The sequence below is a fragment of the Mastomys coucha genome, unplaced genomic scaffold (genome assembly GCF_008632895.1).
Source record: "Mastomys coucha isolate ucsf_1 unplaced genomic scaffold, UCSF_Mcou_1 pScaffold6, whole genome shotgun sequence".
NCBI classification, from domain to species: domain Eukaryota; kingdom Metazoa; phylum Chordata; class Mammalia; order Rodentia; family Muridae; genus Mastomys; species Mastomys coucha.
Genome location: NW_022196912.1, coordinates 53,758,605 through 53,779,127, shown reverse-complemented (window position 1 = coordinate 53,779,127; position 20,523 = coordinate 53,758,605). Strand labels below are relative to the sequence as shown.

At 33.6% G+C, this 20,523-nt stretch overlaps 1 protein-coding gene across 6 annotated transcripts in view; it reads right to left on the bottom strand.

The window, feature by feature from the left end:
* Nucleotides 1–20,523, bottom strand: part of Dgkb (diacylglycerol kinase beta) — a 716,847-nt gene that overhangs the window by 458,345 nt on the left and 237,979 nt on the right. For all 6 annotated transcript variants that reach the window (XM_031355722.1, XM_031355727.1, XM_031355725.1 and 3 more), the window contains one exon: nucleotides 15,310–15,408. In XM_031355722.1, the coding sequence (XP_031211582.1) occupies nucleotides 15,310–15,408 (99 nt within the window). The remainder of the gene's footprint in view (nucleotides 1–15,309; nucleotides 15,409–20,523) is intronic.

The following is a 20,523-nucleotide window of genomic DNA, read 5'->3' as shown; positions in this document are numbered from 1 at the left end:
AAAACCCAATAGTTTCAGTATAAAAGCAATAACAATTATTGTAGAATAACCTAAAAATCTCTCTGTCACTTTGTTACCTCTTGCTTTGAATTAGTGGTTTATGGATACTAATAGAGGGGCTTGTCTTCATTCAATCGGGAGAGATATTAGCTAGCCACTGGCATGAACTTAGAGCAGGTAGCATTGGCAGATGAAAAAGGTAAGGGGGCAGGCTGAAATATAGTAACTACAGATGAGAAAGAGAAGCAAGAGAAACTGAAGCCCACGTAATAATGATCCCACCTCTGAGATCTTTTCCAGATAGAGCCCTGCCTCCTGAAATGAAAATTATGGGAGATGCTACCCATACAATCAGCATGGGTAGATGAAGGTTGGCTATTAAATTAACCTGCCTGCAGGTTGTGTCTTCTCGAGTTACATTAAGGTCTTATGCAGAAAAAGGCAATTGCTCCTTCCCAGGCTCAGAATTCAGATAACATATTACAGCTTTTCCACTCTTCAGTACATATTTTTAAATACTGAGGATGAAATAAATAAATGTTTTAGTTTTGAAAATTATCTTGAGTATATAATTCTCAGTGTACTATATTTTTAATTAGAATTAATACAGTACCTGTATATTTTTATTTAATCAATGGGAGATGTGACTACAGAAGAATGTGATTGATTTTATTTAATCAGTATCTTTTAATATTAAGCAGAATACACAGAACAGATAATTAGTTTAAAAGATGCATTTGCCTTTGGGGCACTTATTAAGTTCCATTTAATATCGAAGAAATTTTAAAATCCTATTACTCTTAAGTACGCATTAGGATATTTTTTGCCTTTGCATTTTCTAATATGTAATCATTTTAAATTGACAATTTAATCCAGAATGTCACAGGACAAAGAAAAATCTTTGATGGAGATTATTGGAAGTTTTAGTTAGTTAAAATATTATAGGCACAGATTACTGATATTACAAGAGTCATCTGTATTCTAAGACTAATATGTAATTAATAAAATTTGGCCTTACATATACACATGAAAGTTCATATCTTTAGAATATTGCATTTACCTTTAAAATCTCATCTAACTCTCCCATTGAACCAAACTAACCCAGTTTTTAAGATTAGGATTTTAACATTTTATTAATTAAATAATTAGCACCCAAAATTAGAGTTAGACACAGAAACTTGTTTGCTACCCAAATGTTTTTATTATTTCAATAACAGAAAAGATTTGTTGTTGGTGGTGGTAGCTGTAGTGTAGATCAAGTGGTCATGAAATTCCTAGTATACAGAAGTCTAGGTTTGATTCTCAATACAACACAATACAACATACTCATTAAAACACTCACACATGAGAGAAAGAGGAGAGAGAAAGAAAGGCAGAGACAGAGACACACAGAGAGACAGAGAGACAGAGACAGAATTACTTTTATAAATAACTTTCCATTTTTATCATTAAATGTTAATGAAGAATTTATAATATGCAGAAAAAATGAAGAAAGCAAAGGACTGTTAAAGGTCAATATGGATTAATTCAAGAGACCTTTTACTTCAGATGTATTCTGAAAGAACACCAATAAAATTATTTTAAACTGTTCCCTCTCTTATATATATAAGGATATATCTCTGGTATTAAAAGATAAAAGCTAAAGAGTATTTTCAATAAAAGAAAAATAAACATTAAAAGGAGAGGGGAAATCATAATAAGGGAAAAATGCTTATAAAGGGGCATATAGAGGGTTGAAGTTTGTTTTCTCTCACACATGAAAATAAATATTGAAGTATACCTAAAGTATAGAAACTAAATACATTCTGTTTTTCAAGAATTGTCTTTTCATACTCCAATTTAGTAATATCAGCTTTATATGTTGTGACTCTCACATGTGCAGACTCAGACACACAAGCAATAATAGAGAATTTTATACCATGTGGTTTCACTAATACTGTTGCCATTTAGTAAAGTGTAGTTCAGTACTTTGTGTCAGCTCAGAGGACTGTAAATTATATTTTCCTATAATTACTGTTAAACATAATTAAACCTAAATATCAAAAATAAAAAATTTAGAAACCATATATAGTAAAGGATCCTTTTGAAATATTTTCTCATACACTAAATTCTTATTGTGGCTACCTCTCTTCCACCTTCCCCTCCTCCTCCTTCTCTTCCTCTTCCTCCTCCTCCCCCTCCTCCCAGTTCCTCTCCAGTTGGAAAGTCTCAGTCTCTTGCCTAATCACTTCTATTTTAAATTTGTCCAAAGTTAAAAATGCAAGCTTGTATTTACAAGAAATTAACAACAAAATTATTTTACTTGTGCTGGGGAGATCAGTTAGTAAAATACTTGGTAAATGCAAATTATGAACCTAAACTCCAGCCCTAGAACCTACATCAAATGGCTGGCAGGATGACATGTGATTTGAATCTCAGCTCCAGGAAGGTAGAGAAAGGCAGATCCCTAGGGTTAATCATGCAAGCAGTCTACCAAACTTGGCAATCTCCTAGCAAGCAAAGAACCTTGCCTTAGAAAAAGGTTTTCCCTGAAAGCAAATATCAAAGGAATATTATATGAAATTAGCAGGAAAGAAGTAACAGTATATGAACTGTGCAGCTTATGTTTAAGAACATATCTGGATTTACATGTACTTATATGCACACAATAACAATTAAAGAAAGATAGGTGATGACTTTGAAGGAGAGCGAGGGGATATTAAGAGGATTTGAAGAGAAGAAAGGAAATTGAGAAATGATCCAACCTCAATTTTAAAAAATTAAATAGAATTTTTACAGATTTACATTTATTGAGTTTTCTTTTATATTGATCTCAATGTCTTTTATTGTACTATCTTCTCATTACATATATTTAAATATCCTAAAATTGTGAAATAAAAGGGTCTCAAAAATACATATGCACTTGCACACACAACATGAGCAGACACACACGTTTTGCTGTGATTATTTCACTATTTCTGCATCTACATATAAAACATCTACATCTGTATCACTTGAGTCTAATGGAAGAGAAAGAAAAAAGATGCTTTAGCAAGAGAGAGAAGAGTCCAAATCTAGTGAGATTGATACCTATTATGGATACATTTCATATCCATAATACATTTATAATGCTGCCTTTTATGCTTGTTACTCTTATTTATAAAACATGAGCCAATTCTAGAATTCTATCATCATCTGTTCAGTGTCCTCCTGTTTTCCAGGATCATGAGAGAGTATTGTTGATAATATTGACAGTCAGAGTTTAGTTTTCCTTTCATCGTCCTTTGGGAAAAAAAAAAGTCCATTGAAGACATAGCATGTGATAGAATTCACTGATCTTTAGTCCATCTGAATACCCACTGATTTCATGCCAAAGCATTCTCTACCCAGGCTAAAGTCCAGCACTGTATTCACTTTAGGTACAATTCAATTGAGTCAAAATTTACACTGACTGCCAGTCAACCTTATCATGAACTTTCATTATGTGCTTGTAATTAATTGGGCCCAGCGAACAATATCAGTACTGAGTTATAGCCTCTTTTCCCCTGACCATATAATTAGAATATAATTACCCACAGGATATCAGGATGATGCAGAACCTTTCCTCTAACTGCGCCCTCATTAGGAAATAAGTCTCAATGTACATTTATTCAATCAGTGTGAATTAATTAAAATGTTACTGAAATAAAAGAGGGCAGCAATAAAGAGTGGCTGGCATCTATTAAGAGACTACCACTTGAGATCTGCATGCACAAATTGTGTTCAAATCCATTTAGCATGAGTCGGAAGTTTGGCATGTAGTGTGAGGTACGAGCGCCATACTCTGATATCCAACTAAACAAATTATTGTGTATCTTTGGTTTTGAAAAGCATTTATTAGACAGTACCTAAAATATATTTAAGGTTTGGGTAAGCTTTTGGATACCACATTGTTCTCTGAAATTTCCAAAAAGATGTTATCATGAACTTGAATATATTTGGGATGCAAATTATTTTCATTTTAAAGTGTTGAGGCAACTACGTTTTACCTCTATATTATAAATCAGGATATTAAAATAAATATTTAAACTTGTAAAGCTTATGAAATAATGATCAAAAATGCTCAGACTTATAAAAGTACCAACTATTTTTGTATTTTAATAAAACACCAAACCCTTTAACCCAGCCTAAGCTATTTTAATACCATATTTTCTCTAAGATGAACATATGTATGTACCTAAGAATATATTCTTTTTAAAACCATGCATATTATATCATACCACACATTCAGATTATATAAAACATGGTAAAAATAGTAAATGCATAAGAAATCTCGGGTACATGTGATACTTTCGACAAAAAGTATGAATTCATATGGAATTAATCTACCTATAGTCTATTTTTTTATATTTCCCTAATACATGTGTTATGTTCCATTTCAATAAAATTGTATCAAAAAATAATTTATTGTTATATGAATATTCCAAATTTTAAAAGCACAATGCCATAAATAGAAAATAATTTCAAAGGTCTATGTATGATAAATTAGATATATATGTTTTTTAAAAAGTTATATCTTATAAATGGATTTAGAAATAGATATTTATAAAACCTACTTCCGTTATTAGAATTTGACATTCATGCTAAAAAACACGCCTATACTGCTTTCCAGTGGAAATTTTGGATCAACACTAAGTTAAATTACTATTTTCCATATGGTTTTCAGGAGTACACCCCAACCAATTTGTAAGTAATCATTTAATTTTTCAAGAGTACTTATTCCATAATATTATACATGTGTGTATGCATATGTGTCATAAATCCATGTTTTCCTTATATTCTAACACAATATTATTCCCAGATATAATATATATCTTGTTGGAAATGAATAATGCCATAACGCCATAGACAAAAAAAAAGGACTCTCACACAGTTGTGTTCTTTTTTAACATGAAAGGGGTTTGTTTTGTTTGGGTTGGTTTTAGTATTTCAATAATGAAATGCATACACATCCATATTTTCTCATAGTATGTTTAGAGAATAAACATCAAAATTAAAGAAATATGATGGATGGACCATACAGAGCATGGAGGAAGAGTATTTCTAATCATGTCAAACACCATAGAGGATAAGAAAAGGATTTCTAAGATTGCCTATTGGCAGCCCAATGGCTTCCTCCAGGAAGCACCCACACCATAACAGGGAAGCTACAGAGAGCTCCCAGGTCTGATTTTTGAAGAAATGTTCACAGGATATGTTCACAGGAATTCCTCCGGAAGGCAGGGGTACGAGAATGAAAAAAGAACATTAATCCTCCACAGGACCAAGCACATCCCCTCCCACTGAAGCCAGACAAGGAAGTCCTCTACTACATATGTAGCAGGAGCTACGGACCAACCCATTTATGTTCTATGGTTGGTGGCTTAGCCTCGAATTTCTGAGGAGTCCAGTTAATTGACACTGTTGTTCTTCCTATGTTGTTGCAATTCCTTTTAGCCTCTTCAATCCTGCCCCTAACTCTTCCATAGGAGATTCCGGGATCAGTCCAATTATTATCTGTACGTATCTGCATCTGTCTCCGTGGGTGGGTGGTGTGGGTAGAGGCAAAGGGTAGGGGGATGGAGTTGGGTGCTCATGGAGGGGGACCAGGAAGAAGAACAACATTTGAAATAAAAAGAAAAAAAAAAGAAAAAAAAGAAAAAAGAAAGGCATATGTGCACAGTAAAATCCCCGGATATAGACGAAACAAAAATCAGAGGACACAACTTGAAAAGAACTTACGGATGGTATAGAGTAAGCATACTATAGAAAAGAGGAGAATGTTTCAATGTTCCACAGTGACATTCCTTTCTGGATTTGTCTTCCTTATTCAAATGAAGCTATAAATGCCATGACCCATGAGAGACTGTCTTGCTCTGATAAACCTTGATCAAAAGCAACCTCGGGGAAAAAGGTTTATTATTTCAGCTTACAATTCTCATGGAACATTCCATTACTTAGGGAAGCCAGAGCAGGAACTCAAGGCCTAAATTTGGAGTCTGGAACTGAAGAGAGATGCTTGTTGCCTTGCTCCTCATGACTTGCTAAGCTTGCTTTCTTATACAACTAAGAACCACCTGTGTGGCCTGGGCTTTCACATATCAATCCCTAATTAAGAAAATACTCCACAAGCCAAACTGGTTGGGACAGCTCATTTGAGGTTCCCTCTTCCCAAATACTAGTTTTTGTCAAGTGGAAAAACCAAACTAAACAAACAAAAAGCCAACGAACCAGGAAACAGTGTGAGTGTGTGTGGGTGGGGTTGGGGGAGGGGAGTGGTGATGTATCTTTAAGTGAAAGGTCTTACCATCTAGATTTGACAGCAGAGGGCATAGAGGCTTCAACAGAATTATTGCAATTCATGGGTAATCAGAAACACAGGTTGACATAAGCAGTGAAAATATAAGTAAAGAATATGAAATACGAAAGAGAAGTCTATTAAACAACTTACAGATAAATTCATTTGTCCTTATATTTGAAGGAAAAATGAAACTGAAAAACTGACATAAATATGAAACAGAAGAAGGCATGAACATGGGTCCTTTACGATTTTTCCTTCTCAGCAAGAAACACTAAATCCACAGGTTACAATTGCAAGGCATATCCTTACACTTCTAATGGCTTTCAGGACATCTGGTTTCGGTTGCATTTAACATTTTAAACTTAAGTGGTGACAGTGACACAGAGCATTATCTTTAATGTCATTAGATCTGATGTTTGTCCTGTCCACGAAAATCATCCTAGGAATGAGACAAGCATAACAGAGAAGTTCACATTCCTGGACACCTTTCTGTCTTGGTTTATGGCAAGTTTGCCTAGTCAGTGTTTAACTAGGACAACATTTTGATACATATTAGATAACAACAGACAATTTTAGAAATTTTGTGACTTTATAAAAGATGGGTATTTTTGTTACGGTGTACCATAATAAGCTTCTACTCTTATATTAAAATTTTAATATTTATTATTATAACTCTTTTTCTTTTACCAATTGTCCAACATTTTAACAGTCTCTTTTTAGGGAAAAAAAAGCCTTTAATAATGATCTCATCAAGAAATTAGTATTTAATTCATGTGTATTATTTGAAGATAGAAATTTAACTTTCTTTCAATTGTTCCATGTAATCATACAGCACTCTCAACACAGCTGATACTCTAGCAAGTGGTACATGAGATTGCATTATTACATGTGATTCCATGTGTCTTGAGACTTTCCACCAGTCTCTAATATCTAGTACCATGTAACATTATTTAATCAGGATACCTTTAACAAGACAAAAATATTCCTACAGGCTCTTAGAATAGGTTTTCCTCATAGGTTTTCCTCATTATTCTTTCCAATATTGTGTGCTTGAACACATTTTCCGTTCCAGGGAAACTTGAAATAATTTTATGAGGCAAAAAGAGTTGTATAGAAATTGCATGAGGGAAATCAATCAAACAGAAAACACAGATGCTTTTCATTCAGTTTGATTTTTTTCAGTATACCTAAAATTAAAAATGCTTGTTAGTTTTGTTTCTTAGTGTAGGAATAGCATTTTGTCCTTCTCCAGGAATCCAAGACACTTTCTTAGTCCTCCTATGCATTAGACAAGGGTCAGTTGCCCTGGGTGTTTACACCGCATTATACTGATGCTGGGATATTTGGCTTATGTTCTCTTTCCTATTTTCCCTCTTTATCTTCAACTCTCTAGTCACATGCTTCGACTGTGCCAATTTGGAATAGATGTTTTGTTTGTTGTCTTTTATCAATAAAAACAATTACAATAGCTATTTTCTTCATTCTATGCAATGAATGTTCAGACATGCAATTTATCTAACATTTATGTGATATACTACTTCCTTGTTCTATAGTTGCAGATTTATTACTACTTTTGGCAATACTAAAGTGAGCTTTACCCATAAGCCATCACCCTACATACTAGTAACTATTGTTATAAAAATATAGCACAAAATGAAACAAGGTTTCCACATTGCACTGGGAGTTTCTGGAACACAGCGGGGGTGGGGGGATGTCTCCCACTGCCATACATTGATCTTGGGGTTTATATACAAATAAAACTCCAAAGTGTTTTTCTAGGTAAACACTGTCAAGCTTGGGTCTTTCATTTCCTTGTAAAGCTATTAAAATCTATGGGTGGAAAAAGTACCACTGTGAAATTTGTAACACTCAATGACATAAACTTTCAGTTGGAACTTAACTTTGGTATGAATTTACTCACTTCTTGCTATGTATGGTATTTTTATATGTCCTGCCTTAGCCATTGTTGGAAATTACTTGTAGAAGAGCTCAAACCATTCATTAGTAGATAATCTCACATCCCTATTTGTGAATCACAGGCACATGTGAATTTTTAAATTTCATTTGCATTTACTTTAAGATTTTAGCTTGTTATGGCTTTAAATCCCCTTTTGAGATGTTTATGTATGGGTGCATATTTTTGATTTCCATTTGATTTCTATCTTCATCAAACTTCCAAATTATATTTTATTGGCAATGTGTTTTGGCTTTTCTATGAACTGGGATAAACTTACTAAGGCACAAATTTGTTTCCTTAAAAAGAATTATAACTGGCTCTGTGTACAATTAAATTTCAAGTGGAAACTAATGTACAAACTTATAGAAATATTGCTAGAGTTCTATTAAAAATAAACACAAAATCAGAATCTATTACTTTATGTAGAAACAAATATAAGTGGACATAGATAGTGATCATTTTCTTATGAAATGACATTCTGTGTGTTTGTGTGTATGTGTGTGTGTGTGTGTGTGTGTGTGTGACAACAGCATACAAATGAGTTCCTTAGAACATAACAAAGTTAATCTAACCAGTACATTGTAGTTAACTATGAAGCTAGCCAGGACAATGTAATGAAATTTGGTCCATCTCACAGGTATAGACAATGTAAGAATCACATAATGCTACTCTATGTTGTCCTCTTTCCTATGATACAACTATTAGCATCATACATCAAGAATATGCTTAGCCAGACACAAATGTGTATTTGATATTTTATACACATGATAATACTCTAATGTTCTGTACTCCTCACTGTGATTTGAATGCTACTATTTAATACTGCTCATCTTAAAAATTAAATAAATACAAAGCAACTTTCCTTTGTGAATAATACCATGAAACTGAATCTTTTAGAGTTTCAAAATATAGAAAAAATGAGATCCCTTTTGCCTATCATTACCATGATGACAATTATGAATTGACCTATAATGAATATTAATTAAATGAATATTAAGTAATGACACTGATGAAACATTTATTGAGAACTGACAATGTACTTTATCCCCATTCTTTTGACAAAGGAAAAAAAGAAAACTGCATGGGTGCAAATCATCAAATCATAGGTAGGTTATGCAGAAAATTCCAAAGAGAAAACGTGAGTACTGTGGCTGTAGCTGAAGGTGAAAGAGGTAAGTCAAAAAGCAGAGCAAAGAAGCTGAAACAGTACGAAAGTAGAATATGGAGCTCAGAGCAGCAAGCTCAAGCCTCAATCAAGTGTTCACACCTCCCCACCACACACTACATCTATGGAAGCTCAAGAACCGACGTAAGGAAGTTACAAACTGTTCGCAAGTTTGAGAATTGTAGATAATTCAGATGTATCCCTCCTCGTAACACTGGCTGATGTTCACCATTGGGGATGTTATTATTAGTTCTCACTTGCGTGAGGTAAGTGATAGGTAGACGCAAAAAGATCCCATAATAACCGAGCTGTGAAGAAGCGTCGCACACCATATTCACTCCCTAACAGACCTTCTGACATTCTGTGGAGGAGTGACTTAGTTTAACACATGCTCTAAGAAGACTTCACATACCCTATGCTATTTAAGATGTAATCACCATATTTACAATGTATAATTTAGAATGCTTAAAATTGTGGAAGAGTAAGAAAGATCGGAAGAGGAGAAGTTAATATGGCATATGGTTCTCTGAGGGTGTTATACGTAGGACTACGTAGATGGCTGCTGCAGTAACACCATAATTGGCCACATTACAGAGTTATCAGTGAAGGGGAAGGAGAGGTAGAATCAGAACCATTTGACTCAAAGCTAAGGAATATTCTTAGATCCTAAATCACTCCAATAATGTTCTTTCACTTTGTATGATCTGAGAAGCATCACTATTTATCAGTTTGGCATCTGTGAAAACTTATTTACTAAAACTTAATAATATACTACATCTATAAGATGTTATTCCACAGGAATTCCTCAGTTGTCTAAAAGGAGAGAAGATGATAAATAGATGAATTCTTTAAATTCATTTTTTTATTTTTACTGGATACTGATTTGATTATGGATTATAGTGATATGTTTGAGTTTAAAGGAAGATGAGATAATCATTTGAAGCTAATTTAAAGTTAAAAATTAATTATATCTGTCAATATGTGGTAACTATTTCACAAATATCTCATCTATTATGGTCTGGTGTTGCAAATGGGTTTGCAGTACAGAAAGAAAAAAAAGCAGGATCACTGTCAAACAGAAACATTTCTAGAACAAAATAGCATGTGACAGTGATACCTTGTACTGTTGAGTAGAAGAAGTCAGGAGAGAGTAGCCTTTTGAAGATTTCCATAAGAGGTCACTCCTAACAAAATAAGGGATGGGCAAGTGGTATCCACAAACAGTACTTACATTACAAATGCTCTTTGTTTTTTTGTTTTTTGTTTTTTGGGTTTTTTTTTTTGAGGGGAAACTGGGAAAGGAGAAATCATATGACATGTAAATAAAGAAAATATCTAATAAAAAAGTGCTCTTTTACAGAAATTATGTGGCTTTTCCTCATACAAATTCCTAATACTTTCAAATATATTTAATTATATATATATATACATTATATATATACATGTAGGCATATATGTATACATATATATCTTTAAATATTAAGGCAGTATGTCAAATGACATATCTAGCTTAATTACAGGAAAATAAGAAAAAGATCTACATACCACAGTGGTTATTTATTATAAGGTTCTTTTATATTACTGAATTAAAAATTTTTAATTTACATCTTATTTAGATTTTATGAACAATTAGTTATTTTTACAATTAAAGATTAAAATTCAAATTTTAAGTTCCAGTGAATCCTCATAAAATAAAGATGATATAAATTAATCATTTTTTGAATGCTAGATATATTTTATAAAAGCTTTTCTGAACCAACACGTCATGCTCCATTTACCAAAAAGAGATGTTATTAGGTCATCTAGTAAAATAAAGAAATAATTGTCAGGATCTACATGCAAATGACTCAAAGTGTGTGGTCTAGATTTGTCTATCCAGTTTTGCTTCCACCTGCAGCAGAGGAGCGGCCACTTGCTTAGACGAAATTTAGGACTTATCTCATCTTGCATTTCAGATTTGTGTGTGGTATTAAGTTCTATAATTTGTATATAATCACGTATTTTTCTGTTAAGTTACTACACTATGCCTACATACAAATAATTATGGGTAACCCATATACTTATTTATTTCAAATATATATATATACATACATATATATGTATATATATGTATATATATATATATATATCTGTCATTCTGAACATCCTGAAGGAAATGGCATTTGCTTATATCACAGATGCTTAAATGCCAGCATCTTGTTAAATATTCTGTATACCACTACCCCATGCTACTTTCTTTCCCCTCAATCTTCCATATCTCTATTTTTGTAAAAGTTTCATTGAATGATCTGAGACCTATGTACTATCTGCATTCTTCTTTTATACTCACTTTGCTTATAACACCCTCTAATATTCTCAGCCATTACAACATGTAATGGTTCCAAAAGAGAAGACTCTTGGCTTCCAGCTAAAAACATTCTTCTAGCATTAACACTAAGGAACACACAGTTAGTTGTACCACCTCCCCTCATTCATCACTGATGGAGAGTAATCTTTGGAACAAGTTCTTGCAGTTATTCTGAGTAGAGTTAGAAGCAGCATCCAATAAACCATTCTTAGATCATCTTAATTTTAAATATGTGGTGAACATCCTGTACACCCAGACCTGTGGTTGCAGATTCCCTTCATCTGAACCAATCCAACATAAAGTTAATTCCCATATTCTGGTCTCTGCTATAACATTCTTTAAGTCATCCTTAAGTTGTTTTGTTGTAGATGTCTTTTTGACCATGCATGTCACAGTCCCACATCAGATATCTCTTCTTCTCAATGCTTAAAGTTATATGCCACAGAGATAGCAACTTCTCATTTCATGAAACAATGCTAATTATTAATCAACTATTTATATTAAATGAGCTTAATTTTATTGACAAGGTAACTACAACTTTAATTCTGATGGCCCATTCTGCAGTGGGGAGCTAATACAAAGGTGTATTAAATATAATGGAAAATCTTTTTGCCATCTGAACAGCTGCCGAAGAAAACACTGACAGTTTCAAATGATGGTAATAATATGAAATGCTGTTTCTGATCTGAGAAATATTAACCCTAAACAAATACCATCTCTATGGTAATTAAACTGCTGCATTTAAGGGGTTATATACCAAAGAGAAATGAAGGCATAGGTCTCAGACAGGCATATTCATTGTCTTGAGGTGAGGGACTGGTGGCTGCAAATCTCCAAGTACAGTGAGCAATACTGAAATGTATCTTTTAAGAGGGTGGATATTATGGCCTGTGAATCTAATTTCAATAGAACCGTCTTCAACAAAAAAGCTAAAGAATAATTGCATACAAGTAGTTGGTTTTATTTCTTCTTTGACATTTTGTATGGTGTGATATAGATGACATGAGTGGCCATTTCATAATATCTTAGCTCAACACCTCCAGCTTCATGAGTAATACTATCTCAAAATTCTTAGACAAAGACATTAAAAATGGGTGAATTGTCCAATAAAGTAACTTAGATAATTTTTATTATTTAATATTTATTTAATATTTAATATTTACTTAAATATTTATTAAATATTTATTTATTTATTTAATAAATTTTTTATTTAATTTATTTATTTAGTTTTCTTTAAATATATACTGAAAATTTAGAGCAGATAACAGTGTAAAATCCTTCCTGGGTAGTCATGAGGGTCCCCAGATTAGAAAGTTTCAATGGCCAGCAGTTGGAAGAGTTTACCCAATTTTCTAGGTAAAGGATGAGCCTTCAAATAGTTAATGGATATCATATTCAATGTATTTATTCCATTATACAAAAAATGGCTTTTCACTCTTGCTTTGCATGGCAGTAAAAATCCTAAAGTGAAGTAATTTCACCTGCTTTTTTAACATACACAAAACTGCTGAGGATTGAGGAGACACACGTACTCTGAGAATTACAAGCAGTTCAATTATCCTTGCTTTCTAGTGTCTTATGTGTTTTGCAAAAGATGGAGTGGAGTTGATCCAGTTAAGAACTTTCTTTACCATCGAAGAACATTTGGAATTCAAATAAGGAATTGCAGCAACCATTTTATACATGAAAGAGACAATTCATATTTGCATTTTAGAATGTAGACCCAGAAAGCAGCGTAGATATGTATTGAAAGGAAGCAGGATTGTAAGAATGCCACTGGGACAGATAGTCCCAGGTGAAAAACATTGCCAAAGAGAAATGCGGTCAACTGGAAACCATAGCATCTCATTAAGAAGAAGAGTAAAAGTGCTAAAACTGTGACACCAGAAGCAAGACCCAAGTGATACACCATTAGCTGTCAAGGTGGCATTTTAACCCCTGCAAAGATTCTGAAAGAAAGGTCTCAAGAAACAGCCAGAACTGAGTGAGTCATAATGACAGTGATCTCAATGTAGGTAAGAATTTGCCTCAGACAACAACATAGTCCACAAAACATATTCTAATGATTCAATAACAACAGTTGAGTTACAAATCAAGACAGACGCCACACAAATATTTAATGTTTGAAGATAACTTTTCAGTATCAAAAGTATCCAAATTCAGGAATGGAATATTTTCCTAGATGGTGGGAAGGCAAGAATATCCATGCAACACATGTTATTAAGCCTTCAAGTCCCAAAGAAAGGAATGATGGGAATTCTGCACTCCATGATTGACATTTTGTGACACAGTCTGGCCTGAAGGGTTCTCATTGAGCAGAGTATCCCACATGAATTTTATGGGAGAAAAGCAAGTCAGACTTTTGTAAGAATTAAAACCTCAAAGATGCATCTAAGTCATCAAAATTACAATTTTTTTTTGTAGAAAGAAAAAGTAATGTTAAAAATATAATCCTTTAATTATTCTAAATGCATAAAGATAGCAACCAATTAATTTAAAATCTAAAGTATTTTATGACTCTCAATATTTATAATTAATCTCATTTATTATGTATGTTTACACTGGGAAAATATTAAAAGTAATTACTACCATCCTCTGTAACTATAGGTATTTTCTTTCTTTCTTGTTGTAATCCAACACAATAGTTTATAATAATTTGTAAGTAAAAGCATATTAAAACACCATCAGTATTTCTCAGATAATCACAAAAATGAATTACAAGTAGGTAAAAATTGAGTAATGTGATTAATTTCTCAGCTGACCTTTACAAATGTATTTGTATAACATTTCTTAGTTGTTGTAGTTTTATTATATAAAGCTAAAGTTCTAGAAATATAATTCTGCAGTTGTTTTTGAAGAAAATGATGTGTGTTACATATATAATATAGTTTGTTTTGTGAAAACACTTTTAATTTAGTAACAATTAGGGTTCTGAAAGTGAACACTGTCTTGGAATACTTGTTTCTATTCTAATTATGAGTCTTCATAATTACTCCCCATGCCATTTTTCATTTCTATATTTATTTAGTAGGTAATTAAGATGCAGGTAGTAAAATTTATTGTTTAATAGTTTTTAAAAAATAGCTAGTAGGAATGCATAACATATTTCAACATCTGTGTCATCACTTCAAGGTAGCTTCTGACCTAAAAGAGACACCTCAAAACTTTAGAAATAAAATGTGCATTCCTAGCAAAAATGCCCACAAGAATAACCTCTTCTTCTGGGAAGCTATATCTATAAAATATGAAAGAAGTAGACGCATTCTGCCCATACGATTTCTGGTAAGTACAGCTTGACTAAGAGACAACACTCAAATCTGCTTCAATTAGAGCACCCCTTACCCCAGTGTGTATGCACACATGGAAGAAGAGAATGCCATGAGCAGAGAGAGGTTTCTACTCTGGAGTTATGGTGTGGGCTTAGGCTGACAGAGTTGTTCCTTAACTAATGAAAAATTATTTCCAGAAAATACTCATTGGTATAGTGTCCCAGTTTCTCACAGTATGCACGACTAACACCCGAATGATAAAGACGAACTCACCAATACAACTGGACAGATTGTGGTGGGTGGCAAAATATGGTCCTTCAAGGGTCCACAGTCACATTCAGGCTTTAGATGAGAAGCACATTTATTGTGCAGCTAGGAAAAAAAAAACAGGAGTAACATCAAATCTACATGACAATAGCATCCAGGGAAGAGTTAATTGCAGATTAGGTACCATAATACATTTAAAAAAGTATATTAGAAGAATTAGAAGAGCAAACAGGCTCAGACGCTTATTGAAAACTTTATACTAAACAATCCTGCTTTCTTTTACCAACACAATTTATTGCCAACTGCATCGTTTCCTTGCTTACCCTTCAATATAATCTTGAAACCACTGTGCACTGTGGATGCTTCTTTTTTTCTTTTTGACCCTCATGTTTTCTCAAAGTCATTCCAAAGTGCACAGCTCAGTATGGGGCATAATTGATCCCATCATTAGTTTTAACTTTCTAATTCAATATGTAAATGTAACCTGAGATTCATCTCAGTAGGAGCAGGATATAAATAAAAGAAGATGATTATGATTATAAAAGTGGATCTTTATATTGTATTTATGAGCCCGACACTAGGTTAACATGTAATCATATAATGTGATATTTATTTTACAATATGTATGAACCTAAGCTGATATTTTTATCAGCCTTGATCGCTAGTTTAAATTAAAATGTAAGTATAAAAAAAGATAAAGTAGTGATAGTTTGAAATCAAAGAAATGGACTTTATCAAGTATTTGATGAAAATAATTCTCACTCAAAGATATTCAGAAATTTCTCCCTTCACTACTTGATATTGGTTTAGTATAAAATAGTCATACTTCATGTGTGTTGTTGAAAAAATTAGTACACATTATTTTTCAATTTCCGTTTATCCACTCATTTCGGAAGGTCATTCCATTTAATCCTGAGCTATATTAACTCCTCTATATAAGCAGTTCATTAGCCACACGAAGTTTAGGCTCATTGTTGATTGAATGGTGGTGATAGAACTGCATTGAAAGCGGATTTGTACTGTCCTATACTCTTCAGCATTTGTCACGCAGAGGCTCCGCATTAGAGTTCAAGTACTCACACTATAATTCATGCCCATTAGGCTGCATTATATGAAATAAAAGTATTTTTACACATCTAGCTACAATCAGCATCTCCTTCTCTCAGTAGCACGTAAACTTCTTTATATAAACTTGGGTCGTGATTCCTCTTAGGCACTGCTAACCTTTGCCAAAAGATAAAAGGCATTAAAGACAAAGAAGCAACTGAATCCCTGTATACAATAGAAGTAAATAAACCTACACTCTGCAGGGGCAATAAAAATGCAGCTTCCTTAAAGTAACTCTAAAATATATTATTGGTTTATTGAAATAGTCTCATAAAATAAATATGACCCTGGAATATAGATTATATAGGTAAGCTGTCAAGGGGTAAGGTGAAAATGGTCCCATCTAAATCATATGTAAAGATCAAAATCTTGACTCCAGATATGAGTGAATGTGAAACTTTTTTGCAAATACAGCCTATGTTAATACTCAAGCTAGAATATAATCATGTTGGATGTGTCTGGCTCTTGACTGGAAGCTTTATAATGAGAAGAAAACCTGGACAGGAAATACTGACACAGAGGGAAGGCCACATGAGACAAACCAGGCTGAGCTACTAATGTTGTCTTTACAATGTAAGCAACACCATGAATTTCTAGAAACTACCAGCATCCAGTAACGGCAAAGGATTCATCCATAAATTTTTCAGAGTGCTAATGGCCTTGTTGACATCTTATGTTAGGTTTCTTCTCTTCCAGGATGTAAGAGAATAAATTTATGTTGTCTTACACAATTTAACTAATGACATTTTTGTTATAGAAGCTCCAGAAAATAAGTCCATTGAGGCAGTGAAAACCCAAGGCAGACCCTATGTGCTAAGTCTCCTCTGGATTTGGTTTGTCAAAAAGATTGAGTTTTTACTCTTTGATATTATGCAACTACCCTAAAACTGAGGCAGAAGAACCTAAAACTTTCTGAAAAGGCAATCTTTGCCTGTACATAGTGAGACTGTCTTGAATTTGTACTCTGTGGGCCGTCCTAAAATGACACATTGCATAAAATGGAGGTAAAGACGGAACACGCAGTTTCAGGCTAGAGTAGCTCACAGACAGCATTTGAGTCTCAACATCGTGTGCCCCTCCATCACATGTATTTCCAATATAAACAGTAAGTAAAATTAGGGACATATTTTTACACTTAGGCCCAAATGAACAGAACTAAGGACTTAGAAATATTCAACTGACCAGGAGACTAGAGTAAGTGAGGATATAACTCAATACATCTCATGGAATGCTGCCTTTTTAGACCTAAGTCCAGTATAATATTTTCAAGTTTTACTTCCAGAATGTCCTATATCTCTGAATTTTTCTGTTCAGTCTTAAAGAAACATCAGCAAATAGCAGGGTCCATAACATGAGTAAGCATCTTGCCTGTCAGTAAAATGAGAACACATATTAAAAGGAGCATGTCTTAAGAGATGAATATCAACTAATCATGTACTGGAATACCATATTTTTGTGAAAACTATAATCAAACATCTGGAAGGTATATTCTAGTAGCTATCTAGTCCATGGTATTGTTAATAGAGGGCAAAATCAAAACTATGGGCAGCATGGTTAAAGAACTGACCATTTTTATAAGCTGTGAGTCAAATTGTGAAGCAGCTGTCGCTGAGGCCTCACATTGCCCAGAAATGTACCTGACAACAAGACAGAAACTAAAAACCAACCTAACAGCCAAACAAAGAAGAGCTGCGAATCAACACTACCAGTCATAAATGATTGTGTTACCTGTATTTTAAACTGAAAATGTTCTTTAAAAAAAAAGACTCTATTAAAAATACAGGTATCAACTCAATAGAAATTATATAGCAGAAGTAAATCAAAGAAATTGGTATTTTTGAGGTTACTTATGACATTGTATTTTCTGAGAATCTGTGCATGTGTCTTTTCAATAAGAGATCATAAAGGTAAATTTGTCAAAATCGATAGTCAACCATAGCAAAAGTTCTGAGATCAGCCCTGTTTCTTAAGTACACTTTTCACAGTCTGTGTAGAGCAATCCCTAAATTCAAATGTGGACAGTATTTGGAGATGGATCCTAGAGCTAACTTGAGCCAAATGGACATATGAGGGGTGTCCCCAAGATAGTTAGCAACTCTACAATAAATCAGAAGTAGGACGGAAGACAAATATTAATTTGTCTTGACATATAATGGCATCTGCCAAGTTATGACTCTAAAAAATGGCTTACTATGACATGCCCCCTGACCTGAAGTACTCAGCCTCCAGTGTGTAAGAAGCACATCCTTTGTTATTAAATGCCCTAGTTTGTGGCATTGTGTGATAGAAACGCAATCAGGTTAGGACAACTAGTTTCTATGTCATCCCATGCATAGGGATATATGAGAAATACAGAGTTGGCAAGATGCCCAGGATTGTTGACTGTCTTCAAGGGCCCAAAGTAAGCAAAGACAGACAAACAGACGTCCTCCTTGAGGTTATAAATGAACTAGATCACAGATGCATCCTGCCTCTTGAGCAGAATTTCCAAGAGGAGTAGAGTAGTTCCCACCTTTCTAAAGACATTTTGAAAATGTCCACATCTATCTTTTCATATTTTGAAAAGATGGCATATAGACAAGTAAAGTTTATTTTTAAGATACCCAGAAACTCTCTTTCAAGGTAGTAGATACAGGCATACATCTAGTAAAGACAAATAATATGAACCAGCTTTTCTTGGACTTGAATTAAGCACTTGGAAATAATTTCAGAATTTGACAGCTCACAGTAGCACCTAATTTAGAGCCAGCTCTATGTTTATTAGTAAAATCTGTCTCAAGTTTGGATGAAAAAGAGTGTGAGTGTGTGTGTGTGTGTATGTGTGTGTGTGTGTGTGTGTGTTATAGAGAGGTGTTGAGCTAATTGTAGAAATGAATAGTAGAAAAAAATAGTATAAGTTTTCATTAGAATTTAGTGATTCATATACAAAAAATAGTTCTTACTAATAAAAGTTCAATGATATGACTTGAAGTATATTTGTTAGTTGATACTTTCACATGAAATCAATATTTTACAAACTCAGGGAACTTATTTAATGATGGTATTTGGTAAATAATAAACTGTCTATGACTTACAAAAACTTTTGACAAAGACAAAATGTCATCATCAGGAGTTTATTATTTTCATTAAAAGTATATTATTACATGAAAACAAGTTAGTAATTCAGATGGATAAGATAAGCATTCTCTTATTCATCTCAAATAGTTGTATTAACCTCACATTCTAGTGATTCTTGCTTGACAAGGAGTCATAGTTTCTTGACTAGGAACAACTCAACATAGAGTAAACACCATGCACTCAGCAGATACGAATGAGACCTGGCAGCATGGTCTCAAGGGGGGCAGGACATAAGCAAGAAAAAGAAATGAGAACCAAGCTGAGGGTTTGTCTGTCTCAAAGGAAAAAAATTGAAAGCACAGACAATACTTGCAAATAGGAGATACAGCTTTTCACTATGGTTTTCCTGGTTTTTTTCCATGTTAGGTAGAAAGATTTACAGAAGAGCTACCACATCCTTCTTAGAACTTAGCTTTAGGTCTACAAGATGGCTGGCTGTTATAGTATATCAACATACATTTCATTGACTTAAAAGTGCAGAAATGGATGTTTATCATTTTTGTTTTAAGATTTATTAACAAGTCTAATGAGATTTGAGCAATACAAGTTATTTCAAGGTATTTTGAGATAAAATTTAAAGATGAAGTGCATTTGAGATTCAATAATTAACATGAAGATTACCATATTATTTATTATAGTGAACTTGAGGATTTTCTGGCACTCCCTTAAGATCATCAGATGATTAAGGAAAAGTTGTGTGCTATCAACTTGTAGCAATTGGAGGCAAATGGAAGTATAACATTGATGGCATTCAGAAATGAAACCACTAAAGAACAACCCAACTAATATAGAAGTGAAAGCTCACAGCCATCCATTGGACTGAATACAGGGTCCCCAATGAAGGAGCTAGAGAAAGGACCCAAGGAGCTGAAGGGTTTACAGCCCCTTAGGACGAACAACAGTATGAACTAACTAGTACCCTCAGAGCTCCCAGGGACTAAAACACCAACCAAAGAGTACACATGGTGGGACTAATGGTTCCAGCAGCATATGTAT